Source organism: Electrophorus electricus, chromosome 2 (assembly GCF_041902795.1).
Source record: "Electrophorus electricus isolate QZ-2024a chromosome 2, ASM4190279v1, whole genome shotgun sequence".
NCBI classification, from domain to species: domain Eukaryota; kingdom Metazoa; phylum Chordata; class Actinopteri; order Gymnotiformes; family Gymnotidae; genus Electrophorus; species Electrophorus electricus.
This window is the reverse complement of record NC_137498.1, coordinates 3642501-3660000: the sequence shown is the minus strand read 5'-3', so window position 1 is coordinate 3660000 and position 17500 is coordinate 3642501. Positions and strand designations below refer to the sequence as shown.

The 17500-nt window shown below is 50.2% G+C and overlaps 2 protein-coding genes and 1 long non-coding RNA gene across 18 annotated transcripts in view; 1 reads left to right on the top strand and 2 right to left on the bottom strand.

Moving 5' to 3' along the window:
• Window positions 1-8419, bottom strand: part of dtnba (dystrobrevin, beta a) — a 23231-nt gene extending 14812 nt beyond the window's left edge. For 3 of the 16 annotated variants that reach the window (XM_081695414.1, XM_081695417.1, XM_081695415.1), the window contains exons 1-2: window positions 8223-8418; window positions 2354-2401 (exon numbers count right to left, since the gene is read on the bottom strand). In XM_081695414.1, coding sequence (XP_081551540.1) covers window positions 2354-2401; window positions 8223-8266 — 92 coding nt within the window. In that variant the 5' untranslated portion in view covers window positions 8267-8418. The other 13 variants (XM_081695418.1, XM_035528814.2, XM_081695419.1 and 10 more) reach the window with 12 other exon arrangements.
• Window positions 6553-14340, top strand: LOC145646176 (uncharacterized). Its single transcript, XR_014116144.1, has 3 exons — window positions 6553-6689; window positions 6830-6910; window positions 14241-14340. It is a non-coding gene; the product is annotated as an uncharacterized LOC145646176 (long non-coding RNA).
• The window catches only part of kif3ca (kinesin family member 3Ca), a 13290-nt gene continuing 8154 nt past the window's right edge, over window positions 12365-17500 (bottom strand). Inside the window, exons 6-8 of the mRNA XM_027031394.3 lie at window positions 14723-14831; window positions 14281-14447; window positions 12365-13984 (exon numbers count right to left, since the gene is read on the bottom strand). Coding sequence (XP_026887195.2) covers window positions 13870-13984; window positions 14281-14447; window positions 14723-14831 — 391 coding nt within the window. The 3' untranslated portion in view covers window positions 12365-13869. The remainder of the gene's footprint in view (window positions 13985-14280; window positions 14448-14722; window positions 14832-17500) is intronic.

Genomic DNA, 17500 nt, shown 5'->3' with positions numbered 1-17500 from the left:
AGAAGGACAAAAATAATAATCACATTTCCAGACTATATTTGTCCTTAGTGGGATTTCAAATGTACTTTCTTGAGGATTAAATAGTTCACAGCACACATGCAAATACATACACACACACACACACACACACACAACCACAGTATCAGTACAATATCCACCCCATCTCAGTTTCTCTCTCTCTTTCAATCTCACACACACACACACACACACACACGTCCATACACTTTATACGTCTTGTTTGTGACGTTGTTTTTGCTTTCCTTTAATCCACTTTTCCGATCACGTTACACACACACACACACACAGACACGAGTGACTCAAAAAGCCAACGCTGTCAAAACACACACACAGACAGAACTTTTGGCTAGCGCCACACTGCTAAAACATTCCAGCAGCGAGTAACCTGTAGCAACCAAAGGCCTAGTGATCCCCTCTTCCCTGCTATTAGCACTGATTAGCTGTGCCCTGCTAAGTGCAGGGTAAACACTACGCTGTCATGGTAACGCACACCCAGCCGACACGCACGCGTAATGTCACATGTAATGCTACAATGTTGCTACAATAAACAACCGTTTGTGTGTAGGACACAACACACTGACCGGAAAGGTGGAGAGGACGAGAGACGCGTGGCTAACACAGAGTCGTGCTAACACACAGCAGAGAGACGCGTGGCTAACACAGAGTCGTGCTAACACACAGCAGAGAGACGCGTGGCTAACACAGAGTCGTGCTAACACACAGCAGAGAGACGCGTGGCTAACACAGAGTCGTGCTAACACACAGCAGAGAGACGCGTGGCTAACACAGAGTCGTGCTAACACACAGCAGAGAGACGCGTGGCTAACACAGAGTCGTGCTAACACACAGCAGAGAGATGCGTGGCTAACACAGAGTCGTGCTAACACACAGCAGAGAGACGCGTGGCTAACACAGAGTCGTGCTAACACACAGCAGAGAGACGCGTGGCTAACACAGAGTCGTGCTAACACACAGCAGAGAGACGCGTGGCTAACACAGAGTCGTGCTAACACAGAGCAGGGAGACGCGTGGCTAACACAGAGTCGTGCTAACACACAGCAGAGAGATGCGTGGCTAACACAGAGTCGTGCTAACACACAGTAGAGAGACGCGTGGCTAACACAGAGTCGTGCTAACACACAGCAGAGAGACGTGTGGCTAACACAGAGTCGTGCTAACACAGAGCAGAGAGACGCGTGGCTAACACAGAGTCGTGCTAACACACAGCAGAGAGACGCGTGGCTAACACAGTCGTGCTAACACACAGCAGAGAGACGCGTGGCTAACACAGAGTCGTGCTAACACACAGCAGAGAGACGCGTGGCTAACACAGAGTCGTGCTAACACACAGCAGAGAGACGCGTGGCTAACACAGAGTCGTGCTAACACACAGCAGAGAGACGCGTGGCTAACACAGAGTCGTGCTAACACACAGCAGAGAGACGCGTGGCTAACACAGAGTCGTGCTAACACAGAGCAGGGAGACGCGTGGCTAACACAGAGTCGTGCTAACACAGAGCAGAGAGACGCGTGGCTAACACAGAGTCGTGCTAACACACAGCAGAGAGACGCGTGGCTAACACAGAGTCGTGCTAACACACAGCAGAGAGACGCGTGGCTAACACAGAGTCGTGCTAACACACAGCAGAGAGACGCGTGGCTAACACAGAGTCGTGCTAACACACAGCAGAGAGACGCGTGGCTAACACAGAGTCGTGCTAACACACAGCAGAGAGACGCGTGGCTAACACAGAGTCGTGCTAACACAGAGCAGGGAGACGCGTGGCTAACACAGAGTCGTGCTAACACAGAGCAGAGAGACGCGTGGCTAACACAGAGTCGTGCTAACACACAGCAGAGAGACGCGTGGCTAACACAGAGTCGTGCTAACACACAGCAGAGAGACGCGTGGCTAACACAGAGTCGTGCTAACACACAGCAGAGAGACGCGTGGCTAACACAGAGTCGTGCTAACACAGAGCAGGGAGACGCGTGGCTAACACAGAGTCGTGCTAACACAGAGCAGGGAGACGCGTGGCTAACACAGAGTCGTGCTAACACAGAGCAGGGAGACGCGTGGCTAACACAGAGTCGTGCTAACACACAGCAGAGAGACGCGTGGCTAACACACAGAAGAGAGACGTTCTTGGAGGATATAAATTATTTTCCTTTAAAAGGATTCAAACCTCAACACAGGAGGAAAGAACGTTAAATGTTCTGGTGTAACAAACAAACACGCACACACAAACACGCACGGACTCATGCTAACACGAGCAGAGTTCTGGTGCCTGTGCACACACACTGCCGACACACTCTAGACACGCTTATTTCTTACCTATTCAGTGACTGCAGCTGAACAAGCGTCAAGGGGCCAGAGTGGAGTCTGAAAAGGAGGAGAGAGAGACAGAGAGAGAGAGAGAGAGAGAGAGAGAGAGAGAGAGAGAGAGAGAGAGAGCATCACACACAGCGCCCGATGGCGACATCATCGGTAAAAAGATTTTAAAACATGCAGAATCTGGCTGTAGGCACTTCCCATCAACACCAGCAGACATTCCTCCCACCAACCGAACGACCAAACGGTGACGCTATGGGTGATCGCTGAACAAGGTGCTGGGTTATCTGATCTGATCTGATCTTAAACGACGACCAGCAAGTGCTGCCAGCATATTTCGCTGGTACGAGAACGTGACTGCGCTCATGGCACTTGACACCTGTGTGACTACAGGACAACTTATTTTTACGTAATCTGCTGCTATTCAGGTCCTATAATGACTGACGACTGGTTATATTATGCATATTCATTTTAAATTATGCATATTTTAATTTATTAAGCATGTTAATTTTAATTTACTGCTATTTTTTGTTAAAATATGCGCGACTGCCGCTACTTCGCCCACATCGTGTGTCTTTTGATAAGGTGGCATCTAGCCCCACTCTCTATCGAACAGGCCATTGGCCGATCGTGGTAGCCCCGCCCAAGGGAAAAGAGAGTTAATCTTACGGCCTGGGAACACACCAGCCATGATCTATGCAGAGAACACAAGACATCAATAAATCCATCACACACACACGCGCGCACGCCCCCACCAAATATACAAACAAGCACACAAAACACACAGACAGAGACTCGTACAGCGTACAAAGGTCACGTCACGGCTTACAGTTTACACAACTATTATTACAGTACAGCGCGAAATATGCCAGAGTTGGTGAACCACTGCAGTGGTTCAGTACACACACACACACACACACACACACACACACACACACAGCAAGCATCCAGACAACACACGCCTCTGTGTAAACACACTCTAACGCCTTCCGGCCCCTCCACGCAAGGAGCACTACACTACCCACGAGCCCCTCCTTCGTTCCAGATCACCCGATTATTAATATCGCCCTTGTCAGGTGACCCCTCTGGTGTTTCTGTGCAGAAGCCCGGCATATTCGGTCCGCCGTTGCAAAGTCTCGTCTGTGCGTCTCGCGTTTCTCGGCCTCCTTTTGCCTCGACAAACCTGACAATAACCCAAAAATACGAAAGAGAGAGAGAGAGAGAGAGAGAGAGAGAGAGAGAGAGAGAGAGAGAGAGAGGGGGGGGGGGTAGATGACGGTGATGTGTGACCCCCTGCTATTCTTGTACCAACCTGTGCCCCCGCCCCAAGCCCACATGAGCTTAGACAGCTGTAGAGCCTGTTTCCAACCCAGTTACCCCACCGGGCGTGTGGCAGTTACCCGGCAATAGCTGCTGGACACCACGGGCAGAGGCGCAGAGCTCACGACAGAGTGCGTGCGCTGCTCGCACGTTCCTTCATGGCGGCCCGCCGGGATTTCACAAGGAGCGGCCAGCTACAGCAGTAGAGACAGGTGACGCGCGCGTGTGTATTTCTACAGGTCATAATTAGACTGGGTAGTCATGTGCTCGGGTAAGAGTATTTAAGGGTGTGTGTGTGTGATCCAGTTTTAGCAGTGGGGCGGATTCTTGTCAGTATCAGGGGATGTAGTCGTTACCGAGCTCCTGAACTTTTACAGGACACACAGGCCAGACGGTTTCTCGGTCCGGTCATTCGTAAACTCGCGCAGAGTCGTCTTCACAAGCTGTCCCCGAGACGCCCCCGTTTCTGTGTGTTATTTTTGTATGTCTGCTTTTGTTTGTTTGGGGTTTTTTAGCGTGGATGGGTCAGGGACAGGATTCGTTACTTCGGCGGTTTTGACCGTAGCGCTGTAATCTTTGTCGTGCGTGTTCGGAAGGCCCAGCTGATAACAAGCAAAGGCGCGCACGTCTATCCTCAGACATCTCTGCCTTCGCAAGAATCGTTTCTCTGGTACTCAAGTGTTGTGTTTGTGTCACGTTCTGTTCTCTCGGGGGGTTTTCGCGCGTAAAAGTGGGTCGCTGGCCGGTGACCGGGATTTCGGTCCGGAGTTTGCTCTTTCCAGCCGGTGAAGAAATCGGGGTGGCGGGAATCCTACCCTCGCCGCATCTGTGACCTTTCCCCGTCGAACGTCACCTATGCCCTCCGGTCGGTCTTTTTTCCTTCCTCTCGGCCCGTGGAAAAAGGCAGGCACGTTGTTGTGACAACGTTGCCATGGCGACGGTAACCACGACAACAGGGACGGACAGGTCATCCTGCAAGGGCTTATACATCATCAGACAGCAACGCGATCCTCAGTATCTCTCACACATACACGTCAGTTAACACACATCTGGACAGACACCCACCCACACACACAGCCACGCATACATTAGTAAACACACACTCAGCCACACACACACACCCACACACACACATACACACACACACACACACACACACACACACACACCCACACACACGCACGTCAATAAACACAAACTGCCAGACACACACTGATACACCCATACACGCTCAAATCACACATGGCCATAAAAACACCCACACACGTCATTTCTATGTCATCTGCCTGTGCGTCTACAACTTCAGCACTGACCGTTTTACCTGCAACAGTCGCTGTGGCATGAACCAATCACAGAATGTCTTGCCCTGTGACAACAAAACAATGTGTGTGTGTGTGTGTGTGTGTGTGTGTGTGTGTGCGTCTAAAGCAGCAGGTTGTCTGAAAATAAGACATTGGCCTGCTTGATAAAAAGAAAGTCTCTCTCTTTCTCTCTCTCTCTCTCTCTCTTTATATATTCTTTCAACTTCATTCACTCATCTCTCCCTCTGTCTCGCTATCTGATTTTGGCTAATCCGATAACTCCCTCTGGGAGCGTAACAAAAGGTTTACGGCTGGGAAAAAATGTTCCTCCTCATCTCTTCCTCTCCACGTTCACTCCAGCCAGCCTTTATTTTCTGCTCCATTTGCCCCTACAAGTCTTTAATCCCCCTCTCTCCCTTTAATTTTGCCCACCCCCACCCCCCCCCCCACACACACCCTTTCCCTTGACGCTTCCAATCACCGTCTCAGTTACACTGATCCAAGAACACCTTCTCTTCAGCACATTCCCATCGTTAGAAGAGTAAGGAAGATAAAAACAGACCCCGGATCAGCTGACGAGCTGCCAGGCTGTCCACCCGGTACTGCTATTTCCGAGCCTGTTGCTATAAGGAGCAGATGACAGGCAGTCTGTGCGAGTTTCTCTATATAAACTAATGTCTCAGATTCCAAGACTGCGGGAAGTGTGTGTGTGTGTGTGCGTGTGTGTGTGTGTGTGTGTGTGTGTGTGTGTGTGTGTGTGAGAGAGACACATAAGAGCAAGTAAGTCAGGGGACAGACGCGCGTGCGCACACACACACACACACACACCCACCCACCTTCATGCACATACCCCTGCATGGACTAAAGCAGAAAGAGGCAAGGTTTGGCGCTCTCTCTCTCTCTCTCTTACACACACACACACAGACTGAAACAGTAATACAGACAACACTGTGCAAACAATCGCACACTCCGCACCCTTTCAGAGCACTCACACTGGAGACAGGTGTGTGGAGAGAGAGAGAGAGAGAGAGAGAGAGAGAGAGAGAGAGAGAGAGGGGGGGGGGGGTGCGTGATTTTTTATTTTTTACCACTGGCACACTTGAACAATTAGGTCACCGAGACACAGCAAAATGCTCTAAAATACTCCACAGTGAGTGAGACACACCCCCCTTCCTCCCACCAGGAAAGAGCTGCACTTTAAAGTCAAACCACACAGCTAAAGCCAACCGATCAGCAATCCAGCCAATCAACAAGTCACGCGAGAGTGTGTTCAGTAGCGAGCGGCGTGTGTACCGTGTCACAGCTGAGAGCTGCCAGTTGCCAATCGCATCACTCATCACACCAAGCGTACTGACATGGCCTGAGAAGGCTGACCAATCATAGAGGTTTCCACTCTGAGGGGTCTGTTGTTTATCTCCGTTAATAATAATAACAACAGTAATAACAACAAACAACAACATCAACTATAAATAAATAAGTCACAATTACAAGATTAAAAAGATAAGATTCTAAAAACAGAATTCAACTAAACAGGACAAGCACACTTTCAAAAATGCATACAGAACTTTGCCCCCCCCCCCCCACCCCCCACACACACCCCCTACCTTTTAGGGTTGCCAGAATCAAATGACAGTTTATGAAGTACTAATTCTGGGTGAGGCTATTCAGTCACTTCATGCATCTCTCTCTCTGTCTGTCTGTCTGTCTGTCTGTACCAGGTAGGTTGTATGTCACTTGGGGAGAATCGCATTCCGTACATTCTCTAGGTCAAAACTGGCATGAAGTGTGTATGTGTGAGAATCAGACTATATGCTTGAGTTAGGATAACTGACTACATGCTGATGCGTGTGTGTTATAGATAACATGGACAAAAACCTTACACACATCAGGGATCGTTTCCATCTCTCATATAAACTCAAGACCGAACAGGACCCCCCAGGTACCTACCACCCACACACACACACACACACACACACACACACCCCATCTACATACAGGGGTTTGTAGTATTTTTGGCCTGTGATGGCTTGAACCTACTTTCGTTGACAGTTTTACCACACACACACACACACACACACACACACACACACACACACACACACACACACATACACACACATACACACACACACACACACTCACACACACACACACACACACACACAGCTGGAGAGGTCATAAAATGCCACAGAGCCTTTTTTTAAAGTCTCACCCCTTCACACAAACGCAGGATTAGTTTCCAGAAGCGGAAACATGCAGCTACTTACACCAGCACCGTGTGAAACTCGCGCGTTGTCCGCGTTATCACCACGTCCGCCTCCTTTTCCTCCTCCGATTACGTGCGTGCACAAAACGGGCTCGAACGGAAGAAGTCGCGCGGACCAGCCCGCGCACCTGCCCCCCGCGCGCCTCGGCTCGCGGGGCTGTTCACCCACGCGACTCGCCCGCAGCTCCGCGTCCCGTCAGTCCCGCCAACAGCCACCGACACATCAGACAATGAACGGGCGTGATTGTCGCTCGCTCGCGCGGCCCCGGGGCTGCAGGTCGTTCACCGACGAAAACGCATCAAAACTTACCGAACTACCGAAAGTCGAGCGAGCGGAAAAGTGTCGCGCGCTCAGCCCGAAGGCGTCTCAAACCACTTTTGTAAGGTAACGGGAGAGCCGAAAGCGAGCGGCCATGTTGTAGCAAAACAAACAAACCCACGTTTAACTCCGTCCTAACCGTAATCTCAACCGAACGGTCGGCTCCGTGGGGGTCACGCGGATCGAAAACATGGCGCGCTGTTCCGCTCCGGTAGCGCGAGCTACGGTCGCTCACGCATAAACACCTCCTACAAACTCGAAGGGAAGTGAAGCTGCAGCCACTCACCGAGACGCATTTCCGCAGGTACGTTGGCGCGGCGGCGTCGGACACCCCCCGGGAGGGAGAAAAGCGCCCCGCGTGCTCGGTCACCGGCGGTAACCTCGCAGCTTCAACTCCGTGACACACACACGCACGCTAACGGAGGCGGTCTGGTCCCGCGTGCTCCGGTATAACGGGGGGATAGCGCTGCGCTTTGCCGTAATCGCGCTGCGACTGTGCGAAGAAATACCATCTCTCTCTCTCTCTCTCTCTCTCTCTCTCTCTCTCTCTCTCTCACTCATACACACACTATCACGCACGCACGCACGCACACACACAGGCACGATTCTTATCGGTTCTTTGATCGCACGAGCCATCGCGCGCTCCTCCTAAGTCGCAGTGCATACTTCTCGAGGCCAAATGCGTGCAGATTAATCCGGGTGGTCGCCATGAGAGCCTCAGTCGGTCGGGGAAGGCGGTGGCCACTTTACTGCTTGCATTTGTCCAACGCAGTCACGGCCGCATCTGCGACCGCAGCGGAGCTCTTTGTGATGCGCGAGGCTGGATTGGTTGGCCGATGCACGAGCCTCGCGAGGCATGAGTGTCGTGTAACACAAATGACTAAAGCGGACCAGCATGTTCTCCGGTTGCCCTGGTTAGTGCCGAACGGAGGCGGGAGGAAGTCATGACCCTGGAATACGGGCTTGATATATTCCAGATCCACCTGGAAGCTTTGGATGGGGCACCTGTTGCTGTTGCACCGTTTTCCATACAGGTTTCTTGTCTGGGACAGGGGTTGTTGCAAGTTAGGTGCCCACCGCTACCAAACACACACTCAGTGCCCACCGCTACCAAACACACACTCAGTGCCCACCGCTACCAAACACACACTCAGTGCCCACCGCTACCAAACACGTCCCCAGAGTCCACCGCTACCAAACACACATCCTCAGTGCCCACCGCTACCAAACACACACACTCAGTGCCCACCGCTACCAAACACACACTCAGTGCCCACCGCTACCAAACACACGCCCTCAGTGCCCACTGCTACCAAACACACACTCAGTGCCCACCGCTACCAAACACACGCCCTCAGTGCCCACCGCTACCAAACACACGCCCTCAGTGCCCACCGCTACCAAACACGTCCCCAGAGTCCACCGCTACCAAACACACATCCTCAGTGCCCACCGCTACCAAACACACACTCAGTGCCCACCGCTACCAAACACGTCCCCAGAGTCCACCGCTACCAAACACACATCCTCAGTGCCCACCGCTACCAAACACACACTCAGTGCCCACCGCTGCCAAACACACTCAGTGCCCACCGCTACCAAACACACACACTCAGTGCCCACCGCTACCAAACACGTCCCCAGAGTCCACCGCTACCAAACACACATCCTCAGTGCCCACCGCTACCAAACACACTCAGTGCCCACCGCTACCAAACACACACACTCAGTGCCCACTGCTACCAAACACACACTCAGTGCCCACCGCTACCAAACACACACTCAGTGCCCACCGCTACCAAACACACACTCAGTGCCCACCGCTACCAAACACGTCCCCAGAGCCCACCGCTACCAAACACACACTCAGTGTCCACCGCTACCAAACACACACTCAGTGCCCACCGCTACCAAACACACACTCAGTGCCCACCGCTACCAAACACACACTCAGTGCCCACGCTACCAAACACACACACTCAGTGCCCACTGCTACCAAACACACCCAGTGCCCACCGCTACCAAACACACACACTCAGTGCCCACTGCTACCAAACACACACTCAGTGCCCACCGCTACCAAGAACACGCCCCCAGAGCCCACCGCTACCAAACACACGTCCCCAGAGCCCATCGCTACCAAACACACGCCCCAGCGCTTACCACTACCAAACACTCGCCCCAGAGCCCACTGTTACCAAACACACGCCCCAGCGCATTAATACTGTAATGCAGTAATATAGTAATGCAGTAATACTGTAATGACAATGTAATAATACTGCAATGAAAATGTAATAATAATGTAATGGCAGAATGTAATAATACTGCAATAACAATGTAATAATACTGTAATGACAATGTAATAATACACAGAGCGAGAGAGAGAGAGAAAGAGAAAGAGAAAGAGAGAGAGAGAGAGAGAGGTGGGCGTGGAGAAAGGAGAGTGCTCAGAAGTTCCCAAATTATCTAGGCTGTGCAGACGTTGCACAAACCCTTATTTGGTGCGGTAACTAGCTGGTCAATATAAACAGAATGTTTATCCACTGCCACCTGGCGGTAGCTGCGGGTAACTGCGCTTTAAAACCAGATCAGCAGTAATTGACGGGCCCATCCTGACCGAACAATGGAAACTGTATCTTAAAGCTAATAAGAGGAATAAGGAGAACGGATTCATTTTTAGAAATCACTTATCATCTGCTCTGAATGACTCAGACCTCTGGATCTTCAATTCGTCGCGTTCTGTAAAACGCAAACATGAAGGCGAAGAAGAAAAAAACAAACAAACCCACCGCAATTCGCGTCGATTGATATCAATTTGATATCAAGTCTCAAAGTGTCGCTTTGCCCATTTGTAACTCGCTCCTTGTCCAGCAGATGGCGCGAGTGTCCTGCTGCAAGCTACGGGGGCGCCGTGAATAACGGCAAGGATGAAATGCGCATGCGCGTACATCAGAAATGACCTTCGCTCATTTCAACGACTCCTAACGCCACGGGCAGCAAGATCAGCCTTTGCACAGTTTGGAGTGGTTTATAACTCCTCTGGAAATCCGCATGCGTAGCTTTCAGGCTTTTAAACACGTGCGTGGTTTGCATACAAAGAAAAGAAGCCAGACTGTACTGGACGCGTAAAGGGACGTTTGTCTTTGAAGGATGAGCATTAAAACTTTCCTCACGTACAGTAATAGAAACGTGAGAGCCCGGGGGCAGGTGGGACAGGCAGAAATAAGCGCAAATAAGCGCATAATACGAACCGCGACGCTTCGGAAGAAAGCGCAGCCGGGAGGGGGGAAGGGGGTTGTCATGGCAACAGAGATGGATTTCTGGTCCTGTTCCCAGTATCCGCCTCGCATCCCGCTTCTCTTACAATTCCGGCAGCGTCCCTGTCGTCGCCTACACCCGCCCCTCACCTTCCGCTCTCTCTTTCGTCTCATTTTTTACCCTCCTCCTGTTTCACAGAGCTTCTCTCTCTCTCTCTCTCTCTCTCTCTCTCTCTCTCTCCGCGTTTTCTGTCCATTTCTCTTGCTCTCACACACTGCACGCGTGTGGCGAGGCTGTTTGCGCTGACCGTGGGCGGGGCTTGCAACCACTCTGGGTGGGGCTCTCAGTGGCCATGGGCGGGGCTTCCAAGTGTTTTATTAGGCGAGCCAGGGCATAGTGACACCAGAAAACCACGAGTGAAGCAGAAAACCGAGTTCTAATGGTCCTGAGTAAGAGAACCAGTTTAAAATGAGAAAATTAGAACTGGTACCAGTCAAACAGTTCAATGTCATTTGTTGCAGAAGTGATGAGGCAGGTATAACTGAATATTTTTAGGCCAGTCCTGATCAGATCTCTCTCTCACACACGAACATACACAAGCATTCACACTGAGCTTGCCAGTCATCGTGTGTGTGTGTGTGTGTGTGTGTACAAGATGACCCGCTTGGCTTGTACTGTCTGGCCCCAGAGTTCATCAGGGCATGTGAGACTGAGTGCTCCGTGTCGGACAGCGTTCCGTTTCCCGCGGCGACGACTTTCGCTGAAAGGGGAAATCTGTCTGAGTGGGAGGTTAAAGAGAACACGACCCTGCTTTCGCTGACCCATCGTAACAGGAGCGTGTCCGTGTGTGTAGCTCGTTGTTAAATATTAATGCCTAGATCTAGGAGAGAGAGAGAGAGAGAGAGAGAGAGAGAGAGAGAGAGAGAGAGAGAGAGAGAGAGAGAGATTAATTTACCGCACTCTCTAAATTGGTGTGCCTTACACACAAACATTTTAATGTAAACCGGCTCAGAGTCTGTAAAGCAGCGCTGTTTGGTGGGGACTAACTGCACACCTCTAACAGGACAGAGTAAGTAACAGTGTGTAACAGTGTAAGGCAGGCACTTCTGATAGCACGGATGATGAGTGTAGCACACTGGATTTCTCACTGTACTGTATTATAGCACACTGGATTTCTCACTGCACTGTATTATAGCACACTGGATTTCTCACTGCACTGTATTATAGCACACTGGATTTCTCACTGCACTGTATTATAGCACACTGGATTTCTCACTGCAATGTATTATAGCACACTGGATTTCTCACTGCACTGTATTATAGCACACTGGATTTCTCACTGCAATGTATTATAACACACTGGATTTCTCACTGCACTGTATTATAGCACACTGGATTTCTCACTGCAATGTATTAAAACACACTGGTAGAGGTGTAGGTGAGGTAGCAGTACAGTTGCGGTAGAGGTGTAGGTGTTTTCTCCTAACCAAAAGAAGTATAATCCAGATCAGGATTAGCAGACAAAACCAGCCTTTCAATCCAGATGAACATATTTTCACTGGTAATCTCTTGCTTTATTTCAGTAGTTCAGAGATATCGCACAGTCCATAAGCCAATAACACACAATTTAAACACACGCAAATATTCACAGTTCTTATTCTTAATGAGACTTCATCTATCTGTACAGTTCCAGTCTGGTGGATGGGCCAGAGGATATGTGTGTGTGTGCACACGTGCAATTCACTGTGTATGTTAACTAGAGACGCCATCTTTGTGTTTAGCTTTCAGATCATGTATCTGTTTTAAGTGTGTTTGTTTGTGTGTGTGCGCATTTCATTGTGTATGTTAACTCGAGACATCCTCTTTGTGTTTAGCTTTCAGATCAGGTATCTGTATTAAGTGTATTTGTGTGCGTCCTACGATGTCTTTTGGTACCAGTTTGCGCAGAAATTTAAAGGTTTAAGCGAAGCTCGGACCCCCAGAATGGGTAGAAGTAACCCTCCCACGCAGGTCAACCACTCCCTCCTGCTGTATGTCCAGAACCATCAAACTATGGTGTCTGCCTGCAACTGCGAGCCCCCCTTTTTAACGCCACAATTAGGCGTCTCCATGATGATTTCACTCTCATTACGTTATGGCACGTCTGCTCCAGTGAGAAGTCTCGTGTCACTAGACAAAGCTTCCGGCTTGCTGATGGACGAACCCCCTGTCGTGTTTGCAGGAACCGTGTTGGCAGGCCCGGCTATCGTGAAAGACGCGCTCGGTCTCTTCTACCCACTCTGTGCAGAACACACCCACCTCTGGCCATTCCAGAGCCTGCGATCTAGAACCCATATTCCAGATCCCACCTTCCAGAGCATACATTCTGGGTGGAATCCAGCAGAGACCCTGCTCCATCACTAAGACACACACACACACACACACGTGCGCAGAGAAAGACGTGCAGATGGAGTTCCGGGAAAGAGAGAAGCGCAGGGCGTCTCCACTCGTCGGCCATGCCTCTTTCTCTCGTTTTCCAGTGTTCTCTTTACAGCGGACCAAACAGGAAGCAAGAGAGGTCGGAGTCCAGAGTGGCGCCACCGCAGAGCTCCGTACGCGCGGGCTCTGGGAGCGTCCTCTCCGGTACGTGTCCCCCTGCCCCGGCTAAGACTTCTGGAGTGTATTTTCCCAGCACGTCGGTAGTAAAGGTCTTGAGTTCGTCCAGCAGTCTCAGAAAGGCAAAATAACAGAGAAATAAAACAAAAATTCGAACGAACTGGACGAAATAACGTACGTAACGGACCCTCGATGTTGGCAGCAAAAGAGAGAGCGGGAGGATGCAGGGATAGTGAGAAAAAGTAGACAACAAGAAAGTCATGTAGGACTCTTCTCAAAAGAGTCGCAGCTCTCTGATTGGTGTACTGAGCCAGAGCTGAACAGGGGGAAGCCTCGGCTGATTGGGCCAGGTTTTGCGCAGTGGTAACATACAATACGAGAAGGGGGCAGGACGAGTGACCCTTTGCTCGTCCCTCATTGGTGCACCGCAGAAGCGACGAGGCCCGAGTTCCCTGGAACCTCACTGGTGAGCTGTTGCTGTGGTAGCGCTGTGGGCGTGTGGCAGGCTGTTGGACCCTGAGGATGCCAGAGAGAAGGGTGAGCCTGAGGAGGAGGTGGGCCGGAGAGTCTGGCACCTGCGCGCGCACACACACACACACACACACACACACACACACACAAGGAATAACGCAATGGTTAGGGCTCCCTGTGTCTAATCCCAAAACACCGCTAATCCGAGATTACTTCAAGCACCAATTCTAATTTAATACGGGTAATCTAGCCAGGTAACGGTCCTGCCGAAAGCAGTGTACAATTCACACTTAAATTTCCCGATTTGTCTCGGTGCTGTGATAATTCTTTCTTATTTCCCCCCTCGGGTCTCCCCAACAGATCCAAATGCTCTCCGGGATTAACCCGACGCCGCACTGACCATGACCGAGACTTCCTGACCCGGCCCCCTGCCATCCTCTCTCTGTACGAAGCGTTGTCCAATAGCGCGTCTTGACTCGGCTCCGCCTCTGACCCTGACCTCGGGAAGTCCATGTGAAACAGGGTGGGCGGAGTCATGTCCAGCTCCAGAAGCATGATGTTTTCTGCCTGTGTTAAGGCCCACAAACAAACAGACAAACATAAATAAGTAAACAAATATATAAACAAACAAACATAAATAAATAAACAAATGCCTCATGGTGAAAGAGGGTTAGCAGCTAAAAAACCCAAACACACGCTCATATATACGGAACAAACCCGTGACCACTAACAAAACACTTCATAATATCTTAACAGCACATAGTAGTGCAGTAATTAATAAAGTAATTAATAAAGTTTATGTCTTCCTCGTTAACATCCAAAAAAAACCTCCCCAAACATACTCTGTATCTGGAGTGGGCTCCCATCGCTATGGCAACCCTGGCATACTGGCTGATTGGTCGTTTATAGCCCACCGCAGAGGCAGGTCTCTTCTTCATCTGAGTGAACTTACTGAGAGAGAGAGAGAGAGAGAGAGAGAGAGAGAGAGAGAGAGAGAGAGAGAAATCAATTCCCAGGACAAAAAAGACCATTAATCAGAGAAAATGTGCAAGAGAGGGATATGTGTGTGAAAATGAGTGTGTGTGTATTAGTGTGTGTACAAGTATGTGTACATGAGTGTGTGTACATGAGCATGTGTAGATGAGCGTGTACATGAGCGTGTGTACATGATCGTGTGTACATGAGCGTGTGTACATTAATGTGCGCACAAGTATGTGTACATGAGCGCGTGTACATGAGCGTGTGTACATGAGCGCGTGTACATGAGCGTACGCACAAGTATGTGTACATAAGTGTGTGTATGAGCGCGTGTACATAAGTATGTGTACATGAGCGCGTGTATGAGCGCGTGTACATAAGTATGTGTACATGAGCGCGTGTACATGAGCACGTGTACATGAGCGTGTGTACATAAGTATGTGTACATGAGCGTGTGTATGAGCGCGTGTACATAAGTATGTGTACATGAGCGCGTGTATGAGCGCGTGTACATAAGTATGTGTACATGAGCGTGTATGAGCGCGTGTACATAAGTATGTGTACATGAGCGTGTGTACATGAGCGTGTGTATGAGCGCGTGTACATAAGTATGTGTACATGAGCGCGTGTACATGAGCGTGTGTATGAGCGCGTGTACATAAGTATGTGTACATGAGCGCGTGTACATGAGCGCGTGTATGAGCGCGTGTACATAAGTATGTGTACATGAGCGCGTGTACATGAGCGCGTGTTTGAGCGCGTGTACATGAGCGCGTGTACAACAACCTGTCTGTTGCTCTCTCTGGTAATGAGTGGGATAGATTATCAACAGCCTGTCTCTCTCTCTACCAGTGAGATGCGCACTAAACACTAAACACCAGCGTGGACGTGGACAATTCTGGTGTCCTCTCTGGATGGCCTTCATGTCCCTGAGGTTGAGACGGCGCCCGACCGGAGATCAATCCCATCTCAGCAACAAGCTCCGAGTCAGCGGGTTTATTCATTTGTATTGCTGTGGTAGTGCGTGTGGATACTGTAATACAGTTCGCACGCACGCATGCGCACACACCTCTCTTTAACTTCTCCCTGGCACAGGGTATCACCCCATCCTGTTTCAAACGATCCACCATCGTCCCTGACCCGATGAAACCCTGTTTCCCTCACGCCGGTTGTGATAAAGTGCTTCACTGCCAGCCTCCATGGACCCACTGCAGTTTGCATACCGCCACAACCGCTCCACTGACGATGCAATTGCACATCTGCTCCACACTACACTGACTCACCTGGACGAAGGGAGGGGAAATTATGTTAAAATGCTGTTTGTCGACTACAGTTCAGCATTTAACACCATCATCCCCTCCCTACTCACTACTAAGTTGGAGGATCTAGGACTGCATACATCCCTGTGTGACTGGATCTCCAACTTCCTAACAGACGGAGCACAATCGGTACAGGTGGGCAACTGTGTCTCATCCACCCTCACCCTCAGCACTGGAGCTCCTCAGGGTTGTGTCCTAAGCCCCCTGCTCTACTCACTGTACACCTACAACTGCGCGGCTGCTTTCAGCTTGTCAGCCTCTTTACCACTTCAGACGCCTAAGAGACTTCAGACTGCCCTCCAAGGTACTGCGGAACTTCTACACCTGCACTATCGAGAGCATCCTAACAGGGAACATCACATTCTGGTTTGGGAACAGCTCCAACGGGACAGACAAGCTCTCCAGAGGGTGGTGCGTTCAGCAGAGCGCATCACTCATACAGAACTTCCTGACCTGCAGACCATCTATTACAGGCGGTTCCAGACCAAAGCCAGGGGGATTGTGAAGGACCCCACCCATCCCAACAACAGGCTCTTCTCTGTTGAGGTCAGGGAAGTGCTTTCGCTCCCTGAAGACCAATACAGAGAGACCGAGATGGAGCAGTTCTTGGCGCAGGCCCTTCGGGCTCTGAAGCACAGCAACTGATGGAGCTGATGGGACCACTCTGCGTATGTTCACGATAACATCATACGCACTCACCCACTCATACGCACTCTTACACACCCATATTTCGCTATTTTGCTATCTGCACTGTGCCATACTGCACACCTTCACCCCGAACTGGATAACTGCACAATTGTACAACATCATACACTTTCTCTTAGACACATTTTGTTTCTGCTATTTGCACTGCGCCATATTGTACTGTCATACCGCACACAAAAATGATAAAATTGGACATTGTATATAATCATATCCATACATTCCCTTTTGATTCATTATTTATCTAAACATATTTATTCATTCATCCGCATCCGTTTCCCTGATCTGTGTATTTTTATCTATCTATTGCTCCTCGGCTACGGGAAGAGCAGTCATCAAAGCTATTTCACTGCTAGTTATACTATGTATGGCTATGCATCTGACAATTACTTTGATTTGATTTGACACACACACACATTCGCACCCTGTAGGATCCAGATGGAGCTTAGTTTTTTTTCATCTTCATCCTTTATCTTCCTACAGAGCAGAGCATATGGCACTCACACACACACACAGTCACACACTCACACACATTATAGACACACAAACGTGACTGCGCTCCCACATCAATCGCATGCACATACAAACACTGACAGCCAAAGGTCAATCTGAGGTTGGGAG